Genomic DNA, 11,952 nt, shown 5'->3' with positions numbered 1-11,952 from the left:
CATTAAACACTTCCTGTCACTACCCCAGGATGTGTGAGATAAAATTTTTAGTAAGTTCATTGTTTTTAGACATTTCACCTTGAGATATTTTATATGTGGAATGAAAGTAAGTTTAGAATCAAGTATGATGCCTAGGAACTTGTGCTCTTTGTTGACAGGTATTCGTTGTCCATACATTTCGATAGTGGGATCTGCAACAAGCCCTTTCTTCCTGGTGAAAAGAACACAATAGCTTTTGTGGGGGTTCACCTTGAATCCGTTTTCGTCTGCCCACTTGGACACTTTGTTCAAGCCCTGTTGTACTTGTCTCTCACAGACTGTGAGGTTGCAGGATTTGAAACCTATTTGTATGTCGTCTACGTAGACAGAATAAAAAATAGCTGGCGGTAGTGAAGCACGAAGCGTGTTCATCTTCACGATAAACAGTGTGCAGCTGAGCACACCTCCTTGGGGTACACCAGTTTCCTGTATGAATTCACGTGATAGAACATTGCCGATTTTCACACGGAAGGTACGTTTAGACAAATAGCTTTCTATTACGTTTAGCATATTTCCACGGATGCCCATTCCCGACAAGTCTCTTAAAATTCCGTAACGCCAAGTTGTGTCGTACGCCTTTTCCATATCAAGGAATGTCGACAAGAAAAACTGTTTGTGTAGAAATGCATCACGGATATGTCCTTCAATTCGCACAAGATGATCAGTTGTGGACCGCCCTTCTCTGAAGCCACACTGATAGGGATCAAGCATATCGTTCAGTTCAAGGAAATGTATAAGTCGGCGATTAATCATTTTTTCAAAAAGCTTACACAGGCAGCTTGTGAGAGCTATCGGGCGGTAACTTGCCGCCAAGGAAGGGTCTTTACCCAGCTTCAAAACTGGAATAACAATAGCTTGCTTCCATGAGGATGGGATGTATCCGGCAGCCCAGATAGAGTTGAAAAGGCCCAGAAGTGCCATCTGCGTGTCAGTGTGTAAGTTTTTGATCATGTCATACATGATTCTATCAGCTCCCGGTGTAGAGCTCCTGCATACGCTCAAGGCAGCTCTCAGCTCGGCAATATTAAATGGACGGTTGTATGGTTCATTTGGTCGGCATTTACGATCCAGTGACTTAAGTTCAGCTACTTGTTTATATTTTATGAATGCTTCTGAGTAATGCATGGAGCTTGACACACGCTCGAAGATGTCAGATTGCAGTGCACTCACATCGCCAGTATTAGCAATCTGCCGGTGTACTACGCAATCGTTTGTGAATAGTCTGATTGGTGAAGACAAGTGGTTACTACTATCGTTAACATAAATTAGAAACAAGATTGTCCCTAACACAGGGCCTTGTGGAACGTCTAATTTTACCTTTATTCATGAGGATAAAGTCTAAAATTTCTTAAAATTATCTTTGAATAAATTATCAATGCAAAACATTGTCTCATTCTAGGCCCATTGCAGTAGGCAGGCAGGTTCCTGTCTTGTATCTATTTGAGCCTCTTACAAAAAAAAAAGCCGGCACATCCCACGCCGTGTGGGAATTGATGTTATGCGAAGCAGAGTGCAGGGAGCCGACCAATTTAACGGAATGACCATGAGAGCACCAAGACGTAGGCGACTGTTTCATGACCTACATGACATGCAGGTCATGACATTCATGTCATGACCTATCATTTATGTCCGAATTCATTTTAGTGGATTTTGAGTGTTAATATCTTTTCAAGGAATCATTGCCATTTTTGCTTAGTCGTGCTCATGACTATGACTGCTATTATCGTCCTTTAGTGTTTCCTTCACTTAGTACCCATGTGCGAACCCATTCCAGTTACATACCAAGTTAACGAAACGACCATGAGAGCACCAAGATGAAGCCGGCTGTTTTGTGACCTACATGACATTCATGTCATGATCTATCATTTATGTTCATCATATACTCTTGTCATACTATGCCAATTTTGGTACACACCAAGTTAACGAAATGACCGTGAGAGCACCAAGACGTAGACGGCTAGATAGATAGATAGATAGATACTGTCGAAGTGGCAAATGTTTGCCAAGAAATGCTTCGCATTTAAAAAACTGAAAACCATGCCTGATGCTGGATTAAACCTCGGCCTCTCAGCAGGACACCCTAGTGCTTTAGCAATTTAGCGCACTCACGCGCATAGATCTCTCATGCCGACACCATCTAGCTCTTTGACATGACAAGCACGGGCGTCACATTGTGTAGCAACAGCATTTGCTGGAGTAGAGCCACGTTGCACCAGTTTCTTTCAGGCCACAAACAATGCATGACTAGAACACGCAAGTAATGGCCAGCTTTACCACTGTCTTTTGTGTCTGTCAAAACGCATGCGTGATGATGTGTGCAGCAGCCATTGATATGTGTGAGATGATCATGTGCTTGAAGAAAGCAATGCTGCACATAGACTGATGTCTTCCTCTGTGTCTGCAGGGAACTGGACGGGTAAATGCGCCTTCAAGCTGAAGTTCATGAAGGGCGGCGCCATCGAGTTTGGCCAGGCCATGATGGAGGCCGGCAAGATCGGTGAGCACCGCCCCTCTGCTGCTCCACTGGACTGTTCTCATGGCTTCGAAAAGATGCGTGGAGTGTGCACTAAAATTTTATTAATGGGAAGTGCATGTGCAAACTGTTAAAGCTAGGGTAGTGCAGGTACTACTCAGTTATGCCACTGGGAAATTTATAGAGAACAAAAGAAACAAATGCTAAAGAAAGCCACTTCTTGTATACAAAAAGAGAGAAAGTATGATACAGCCAAAGCTCGATATAACGAAGTTGTACTTGCAGCGAAAAACTTCATTATATCGAGAATTTCATTATGTCAGGGTTTCGTTAATTCCTAAAAGATGGGAAAATAAATAAAAGCCCGCAGATCCCACGCCCTGTGCGAATCGATGTTATGCGAAGCAGTGTGCGGAAGCCTACCAAGTTCACAAAACGACCATGAGAGCACTAAGACGTGGGTGGCTCTTTCATAACCTACATGACACGCATGTCATGATATTCATGTCATGACTCCTCAGGAGTCCTTTTAGCAACACCCAAGAGACCATCAACCTTTAGCCTTTCCTTCATTTAGTACCACATCCGAACCCATTCCATTGGTTTTTGAGTGTTAATCTTTTTCGGTAAGTGATTCTCATTTTTGCTGAGTCATGGTCATGACTATGACTTCTACAATCATCTTTCAGTGATTCCTTCACTTAGTACCCACTTCAGACCCCATTCCAGTGGTTTTTGAGGGGTAATCTGTTTTTGCTGATTCATTGTCATTTATGCTGAGTCATGCTCATGACTGACTTCTACCAGCATTCTTTAGTGTTTCCTTCACTTAGTATCCACATCCGAACCCATTTCAGTGGTTCTTGAATAAAATTTTTTCACCGAGTCATTGTCTTGACCTACATGATACGCACATCATGACATTTATGTGATGACCTATCACTTATGTTCATAATACGTTCTTGTCATACTATGCCAATTTGGTACCTACCAAGTTACGGAAGGACCATGACAGCACCAATACGTAGCAGCTGTTTCATGGCCTACATGACACGCATGTCAGGACATTCATGTAATGACATACCATTTATATTCATCATATACTCTTGTCATAGTATGCCCGTTTTGGTACATACCAAGTTGACGAAACGACCACGAGAGCACAAGGACGTAGGCGTCTAGACAGACAGACAGACAGACAGACAGACAGACAGACAGGGCAGGGCAGGGCAGGGCAGGGCAGGGCAGGGCAGGGCAGGGCAGGGCAGGGCCGGGCCGGGCAGGGCCGGGCAGGGCCGGGCCGGGTTAAAAATACATCCTCATTCTTGTACATCAGAGTCGCATGACGAAGCTTTGTTTTATTGCGATATGGACACTTCAACCGGATTTCTGCCGTCAGCGTTGCCGTCGCCGTGAGGTTCCGTATAGATTCCAAGGGCGATAAAATCGTCGCCGCGCATCGTATGCGCGAGCGAAAGCGTGCGGGGGACGCGCGCTATAACGGAGGGCGAACGGCCGGCGGAAAGCAAACGCGACCGTCCCGCGAAAGGCCGTTGGGGTATGGGAAGGAGGGAGGCGGGGCGGCGCTGTGCTCCGGCGCGTATCTTGCCACTCAATCTCCCACGCGAAAGCAAAAAACGGGAAGAGGGGGGGAGGGGGGGGGCAGCTTCTCCTCTGCTAACAACTTCTCTGCCCGGCGGTCGCCCGCACCATCTCGTATCTCCACACGGCTCTGACCTTTGTATGGGCTGTGCATTTGCCGCTCAGTTTCCGTTGAAGCGATAGACCGCGCGAATTTGCGCTTGCTGCCAGCGTTTTGACAGTCATTGGCTGCGGTCATTCAGTGTGATCTATTCATGTTTGCTTGTTCGTGCTGACACCGCGATTGTTAATTCAGTTAGTAAGCCAATGTGTCCAAGTTTATGCAGCCGATAAAACTACTATCCCTACTCTGAATAGCGTCTACTAATTTGCTATCGCAATCGATGCTTCGCCTTTCGGGCGAAACTGCGACATTTTTATATCTATTTAGTTGTGTTAGCCAAATTTTTATTGCTGTTTACCCATGCCACGAGCATAACATCGCTTGCAAATGAAGAGGCTCTTTATAACTTTACTATATACAGTAACCTGGATACAACGAAATTGACAAATTCCCGAAAAACTTCGTTATAAAGAGGATTTCGTTATATGCAGGTTTCTCACAAAAATTCGAAAAAGAAACACTTACCGTATTTACTCGATTCTAACGTGCCCTTAATTGTGACGCGCACCCGTTTTCCATTTTCGTCGAGGCACTGATCCTTGGAATGTCACACCAGGTACCGGATGCGTGGACGCGCGTCGTTTCGCACAAGCGCGAGGCATCGGAAACAAAGAGCGAGCGTCACGATGGCATCGTAGCGTCGTATAGTGTTGCAGCAGAACCCCGCTGTTACATTCCCGGGTGCTGCGTTTTCCCGGCTGTTAGGTTGTTTTCGGCCGGTCCCGGCACAGCTCCCATAGAACCCAATGCAATGGTAACCCTGCTGTTGCGTCCCAACTGTGGGACCGTTCCCGCATGATACGTTGCGAACTGCCTCTCCGCGCCGGCCCGAGCGGCCATTTTGACTTTTCATGTCGCTTTGCTTGGTAGCTTGACGATGGCATTGGCTGCCCAAAGTGCCGGGGGCGACAACTATGACGTATTTTCAGTTTCCGCCAGCTAAACTATGGCCCTTGAGATCCGTATTTGCTATATAAAGGTGGTGTCTATGACACGTTGTGGCCCTAAAATTGGTTTTGGCTCATAGATATTCCGTATAAGGTCCAAGGACGATAACACAGTCGCCGCACGCCGTATACTGTATGTGCGAGTGAAAACGTGCGACCGCGTTGACTGCCTCTAAATCTCGTGCGCAAGAAAAGCAGGGAGGAAGCGCGCCTTCTTCCGTTGCGCTCGAGGCACTGGCGAGGGAGTGAGGGGGGAGGGATAGCGGGCAGCGTTGTGCTCTGGTATCAACTGCGTACTGCGCGGCGGCACACGGTCGCACGGGCCGTATCTTGAAAGTGATCTGCGTTGGGGTAGAGTCTATAGCAGTGTAGGTGCGTCGGCGGCTCGTAGCTTTGTGCGTGCTGTGTGTTCTCGGCGCTCAGTTTACGTTGGAGCGATAGACAACAGCACGAAGGTCACTTCGCTCGCTTCTCCAGCGGCGCTTCCACACGCCGCCAGTGTTTGACAGCGTTTGAGAGCGCGTGTCCGCGTTCATCGAGTGTGATATGTCACGGCGTGTACCAGCGCGTCGGCAACATCAACCGGAAAAGGAGAGAGTGCCGGCTTGGCGTGCTAGGCCAGCTGCAGCAAGCGGCAGGATCAGGCTTGAATGACGGGAGGGGGAAAGGTCACACCCGCGGCGGCAAGATCGCTAGATCGAGGGATGCAGGCCCGCGTCGCAAACGCACGGACGCACACTTCGCATTCCGTCGTGGCGGAGAAGGTGCTTCCGGTTGCTGCTCGCGCAATAATGACGAAATTTGGGGCGAAATCTCTAGGTTGTCAGAGGGGAATATTCGTTATATCGAGGGGGTCTCCCGCTGCCACTTCGTTACGTAGAGGTCTCAAATACATGTGCTTCTATGGAGTAGCGGCGGGGAATATAAAAACTTCGTTATATCCAGGAATTCGTTATATGGAGGTTCGTTATAAACAGGTTTAACTGTAGGTTGCTGGTGCTAAAGCTGTGGCCCACAGTCCACTCTGGTTACCTAAGTGGGCTGAGGTTATTGTAAGGACTGCCATGCACACTCGCAACTGCCACAGATAATAAACATTATGTGCTGCATTAAACTGGCACAGTTAGTGTTTATTAACTATTAGCTGATGCCTATTAAACTAAGTGTGATAAGCAATAAACTGATTTTTGCAGCACTTTCAGCAACCTGTCTGGGTATGGTTACGTTGTATACAATAATCTTTGGCCAGCATGGCCTCCTTACATGATGGCCATCATCTACGGAGCTTCATACATCAGCAGCATTGCATTCTTGGCTCGGGACATCCGTAGGCAGGCAATATGTGGGCACTACACAAACCTCCAGAAGGTAACACGAATCTCTGGTGGCTGAAATACACATTATGCTACCAACTGGGCACATTCTCTGCATGCTCAGTGAGGTCTCCAAATCATTTTTGAGTGGCATTGTATATCAGCTCCAGGGGCACCGGTTGTTTAACCACTTTTGATCAGTTCGTTTTTATATGGCCCTGTGTATTGTATATCGGGTGACACAGATTCCTGCGTAGTAGTCAAAGAATTTAGATGAGGAGTGCCTTCGTCTTCAGGCAAGTGCTTGAATGTCCCGGGGGAGTCTCTAATCGTGTCCTGCATTTACCTCAATTTCTTGATTACTAAGGCTCTGTTCGCGATAATATTGATGCCTTAGAGATTCTCGAGCGCTAATCTATGATGATCTTTAGCTTAATTTAATATTTGCCTTTAGTATCCCTTTAAACTGAGAACTTTGTTGAAAGCCAGTAGAAATCAGCATCACTAATTCATTAGTTTCAGAGAAAAATCACTTCATTCTGTTCAACGGAAATTCTATTCATAAAAAAAAAACATATTCCAGACCTTCATACCATACTAGAACTGAGCTGTAATCCGTGCTGGCATGCTACTTTGGTGTTGCCTTTTTAATAAGAGTAGGCCATACTGTATGGCTTGATTTCTATGTACCCGAGTTACTGATAGCTTTCTACATTCTTGTTATACAATGCTTGGAGACTCCTTAGCATGTGCATCACCGTGTTTTCTTGGCCAAAATTGGTAAGCATTAAATTTTATGAAAAACTTTCTGATATTCGATTAGAAATTAACTTTTTTTCTTAATTAAATTTGATTAGAAATGTGCTAGTCTGTTTTCACACGCGCCTAGTTTTTTCTTCATGAGTTTCGGTATTATGTATGAAGTTTCTGGCTGAATGTGTTCGGCCAACCCTGAATCACAGGCAGTAAGGGTCATTTGTTGGTTTAGAGCAAGAACACAGGACGAGGAGGAAGTTCGGCACGCGACTCACTTTATCTTTAGAAAGTATGCGCAGAGGAGACAGACCTATTCAATATCTTTGGCTGCAGTAGTGTCACACGTCACGTAAAGCAAATGAAATGTGCACCTATGGTTCACATACGATGAGAGCTGTCTGTACAAATTCCAAACGAAGCCTGTACTGGCTTGGGGTGAAGCCACTTCCAGTTTGCTGCCTGGTGTTTCCCCCCTATTGCTGAAAAATTTTACAAAATATTTTTTCTTTTCGTGGATTATGCTTATTCTCAATGTGTTTTCCACATTTAGATAAGTAATTTTTGGTGTATTTATATATGGTGCCATGCCGATAACATTGCCTACTGCATTTGTGTCATGCAACTCCCACTTGACATCTGTGCCGCTTGCAGTGGTTTCTTGCCTGTGGTTACTCGTGGTTTGCGTTTGTGTCTGTGTTTGTTATGTTTCTGTACAAGAAGTGACCCTGTGGGAACACATTTGGGGGTTGGGTAGTGAATGGGGCATTGCTGAGTGCGTCTCCCCTCATTTGCAAAATGGCTGTGTCTCACCTGGCTGTCGCATCCATGCACTGCAGCGTCGCAGCATGCGGCTGGAATGGCTCCTCCGCCATACTTCCCGCCTCCGGGTCCATACTACTGCCCACCTCCGCCTGCATACACGCCAGGACAGGGTGTCGACTACGGCTTCAACGTACCCTACAACGTGTTTCCCGATGCACCTCCAGGTAAACTGGTTTAGTTTACTTATTTATTGAATTTATTTTGTTTATTTAAAAAATTGAAGTAGATCCCATGCACTGTGGGAATCGATGTTATGCAAAGCATTTGCGGGTAGCTGGCTACCAGCATCGTTTCGGATTATGCAATGCGTTCCCAGGTAGATCGACATGTTGTGTAAGACAAACGGCTATGTGTCTGATGCAAGCTGTTCGACGTGAGCATATGACATACAATACCGATTGTTGTGTTCTGCATACGTACTGGATGAGTGTAAGCGAGAGAAATATGAATTTTGATGTCATCATGTTAAACAACTGTACATAACTATCATGTACATAACTGTCATGGGGTGCATGTTAAAACAACGATGGCGTTTGCACTCTGGCTATGAAACTTTTACATCTGTTCGACATCAATCATCAAGGCGGTACAGCATCGCGCAGTTTCTACATAGTGTTAGCTGCTCTGAGAAAAGTACAGTGGAATCTAATTTGAACACGCTTAATTCAAACTGACACGGTTGTCCTCTCAAAATTATGTGTACAGTTGAACCCACTTTAACAATATTCAAGTGCCTCGAAACCGGGTTGCATGAAAAAAATGAAAATAAGGGGATGACGCAGCTGTTGTAATAAAACTATAATAGCGGGGTGGGCCAGTGCCCCCTCCTCACCACCTTCCTTCATCTTGCTGCCGATTGTGTTGACTCGTTGAACTGTTAACTCTGCTTCCTGCACAATCATATGTAACAAGCTACGGCTGTCGGCATTCAATAATGGCAGTGCTATTACAACTGCAAAGAGGAGCCACAGGCGGCAAGTGACATGCTAGCTCTGATGCTTCGGTGGCCCCAAAAGAGTCTTTTTAAAAAATGCGAGAAGGTTTCCGCGGCAGCCTCTCAGTTTGAGAAATCCAGAAAAAATGCTGGGGCAAAATCGCCTTCACTGGCTTGCAGGAGAAAACCCCATGTCCGTCAGCCTTGCTTGCCTTAGGCGAAGCTTGCTGTCGTCCTTCTCCAAGGCATCCAGGTGCTCCACGTAGCGCAGCGAAAATGAAGCCTTGGAAGGACTGAATCATCTGCAGGGCGTCCAGCGAGGGCCTTCCCTACCGCGTCATTGCTTTCGTTGTCACTGTCGCTGTCGCTATCTGATGTAAGCACGTTCGTGACGATCGCCTCATCAGTTAGAAGTACAGTAGAACCTCATTAATTCCGATTTCATGGGACCGAAAAAAATGGCTGATTGTCGAATTATCGAGGGTATCCAAAAAACAATAAGCAAATGCTTACTATGTCAACACGCCTTTATTTAGTGAATGAATGGGCAAATCCTGTTGCTAATGCTACGCGAGAGACATTCATCCTGGGGCAGACGAACGGCATCACACGATGAAGTTGCAGCCGTATTGGGCAGCCGGGTGAATTTCTGGGTAATACGGCGGCTCTTCGCGTGTTCAAACCGCCGGCACTCTTTGATGATTGTGTCGACGGTATCAACGTTGGTATAGACGAGCAGGTTAAAAGCATCGTCGGCGATACCTTTGAGCACATGAGAAACCCTCTCGGACTCAGACATGTGCTCGTCAACCTGGCGGCAAAGAGCAATAACGTCCTGAATGTACGAGACGTATGACTCGGAGGATGTTTGTGCACGAGTTGCAAGTTCATTACGCGCAGCAAGCTGCCGACCAGTGCTGTCACCGAAAAGGTCACGGATCTTCTCTTTGAAAGAGTCCCAGCTGGTAATTTCCGCCTCGTGCGTCTCGAACCACACTCGCGGTGGGCCATCGAGGTAAAAAAGCACGTTGGCGAGCATAAGGGTCGGGTCCCACCTGTAGCCGGCACTGATACGTTCGTAAAGGTTGAGCCATTTGTTGACGTCAACCCCATCCTGGCCGGAAAATACGCCAGGATCACGAGCAGGAGGCAGAACGATGTAGGTCGGAGCGACGGGAGGGGCAGGGGGTGAAGACGATGTGCCCGCACCGACTGACATGGTCGCAAGCGTGATGAGGCGGCCGTTGCGAAGCTCCGTGATCGAAACAGGGAACTACCCAGCACTTCCACCAAAAAGATGTTACGTAAAACGGCACAAGGCGGGACTATTTACACTGTATTTACAGTATAAGAGAGACACAGTAGCCAAGATGGTGGACAGCCACCAGCACCAGAGAGAACCGTCTTCTTCGTAACACTATTTTGCACAAAAGCAGAGCGAAAGGTGGAATTCTCGCCATCTCGTGACTCATTGGCTCTTGCAGCGGCAATCGAGGCCTCGTGACTTCCTTCGTAGCACGGCTGCGGCATGCGCTTTCATTTGCAACACGCTTTGCACTACCGCCCGCACATCCCAATTATGTTTTCGGCACCAAGCTGATCGCCAAAAGATTCTCTGTCCATCGCGATGTTGCCGGTGCTCTTCAACCTCGACAGCTTCGCACCGAGTCAAAATGAAACTGCCACAACCGCTGTGGAGAAAACCGCGGCCGCTATTGACGCGATCATGAACGGCGACTTTGCGGTGCTGAAGGCATGCAGCCTACGCATGCACCGAGTCAGAACGAAACTACCGTTTGCTGCAACAACTTTGGACGAAACCAAGGTCACCATCCATGCAGTCATGGATGGCAACTACGCTGTATTTTAGGCACGCAGCCAACGTGCGTACCGGGTGAAGGCGAAACTACTGTTTGCCGCAATTGTTGCTGAAGAAACTGCGGCCGCTATCGACGCGATCATGGATGGCGACTGGGCAATTATGAAAGCCCACGGCCAACGCGGTGTTATACGCGGCAATAAACGCAAGAATAAAGGCTTTAAAGGCACAAATAGGCACGAAGCGTTCCGGTGTTGCTGTCATTCACGTACGATTTTCGCTTATGACTACAGCGACGTGGACTCAGCGCTTTGTTCGGTTGGGTGCTAGCGCTGTTTTTGCTCTTTTGCGTCGCACATTTGCGGCGCTCCTCGCTCGCCGAGCTCGGAAAGTTGTCTGAATTAACCGATGTGCGGCCAAATATGTCCGAATTAACGAGAGTTTTGGTTGCATTGCATAATGCATACACCGGCTGGGACCAGATAACTAGTCCGAATTATCTGATTTTCCGAATTAACGAGCGTCGAATTATTGAGGTTTTACTGTACTTATTTTCCAAATCTACAGCAGTGCGCTTTCTTTTCACTGACAACATCGTGCATTGCGATGATCAGCAGGCGGATCGGCCATCTTCCATTTTGGTGGTGAGACAAACGTGGCTCAGAAACCACGTGGCCAGGAATGACTTTGACATAACCAACAAAGACGAGCACGAGCGACCTAATCCGTTGGTGCAGAGCTGCACAGAATTAGGGGCCACCTAGCAATCTGGCAGCTGGGTGCGCAGCATAGAGTTATGGGCGCAGCCCATTCATGTTCGGAGGGGTGGAAAGGCGACGGGAGAGAGGCATGGCGACGTTGGTGATGCAGAGAAGGCTGGAAAACAGGTTGTATGAGCGCTAGGTCGAATTTCTCTTTTCTTTTTTCTTTTCAAGGATTTCGGATTCCATTACCTTTTGGCATGGACACACAGCAGCCAGATTTATCGTTGATAATGCGGCAGGGGGGCATTGTAGTAATTTGGTTATTTCACCATAGCAAACACACAAATGTTGCGGTGCAGCAGCTTCTCATTGTTATAGCC

General features: G+C 47.1%; 1 protein-coding gene across 1 annotated transcript; it reads left to right on the top strand.

The window, feature by feature from the left end:
* The first annotated feature begins 2,403 nt into the window (after nucleotides 1–2,403).
* LOC119454607 (WW domain-binding protein 2-like) lies at nucleotides 2,404–10,553 on the top strand. Its single transcript, XM_049668129.1, has 3 exons — nucleotides 2,404–2,536; nucleotides 8,130–8,279; nucleotides 10,534–10,553. Exons 1-3 carry the CDS (start codon nucleotides 2,422–2,424, stop codon nucleotides 10,551–10,553), a joined length of 285 nt encoding a protein of 94 aa, XP_049524086.1. The 5' UTR covers nucleotides 2,404–2,421.
* Nucleotides 10,554–11,952: the final 1,399 nt, after the last annotated feature.

This window comes from Dermacentor silvarum, chromosome 5, assembly GCF_013339745.2.
Source record: "Dermacentor silvarum isolate Dsil-2018 chromosome 5, BIME_Dsil_1.4, whole genome shotgun sequence".
NCBI lineage: Eukaryota > Metazoa > Arthropoda > Arachnida > Ixodida > Ixodidae > Dermacentor > Dermacentor silvarum.
Note: the sequence above shows the minus strand (reverse complement) of the source record. Positions and strands in the feature narration are given on the sequence as shown.

Coding starts and splice junctions, on each gene's coding strand:
- LOC119454607 (XM_049668129.1), top strand. CDS start 2,422: ATGTCTTCCTCTGTGTCTGCAGGGAACTGGACGGGTAAATGCGCCTTC. Junction 2,537..8,129: donor GATGGAGGCCGGCAAGATCG/GTGAGCACCGCC, acceptor CATGCACTGCAG/CGTCGCAGCATGCGGCTGGA. Junction 8,280..10,533: donor GTTTCCCGATGCACCTCCAG/GTAAACTGGTTT, acceptor TGGCTCTTGCAG/CGGCAATCGAGGCCTCGTGA.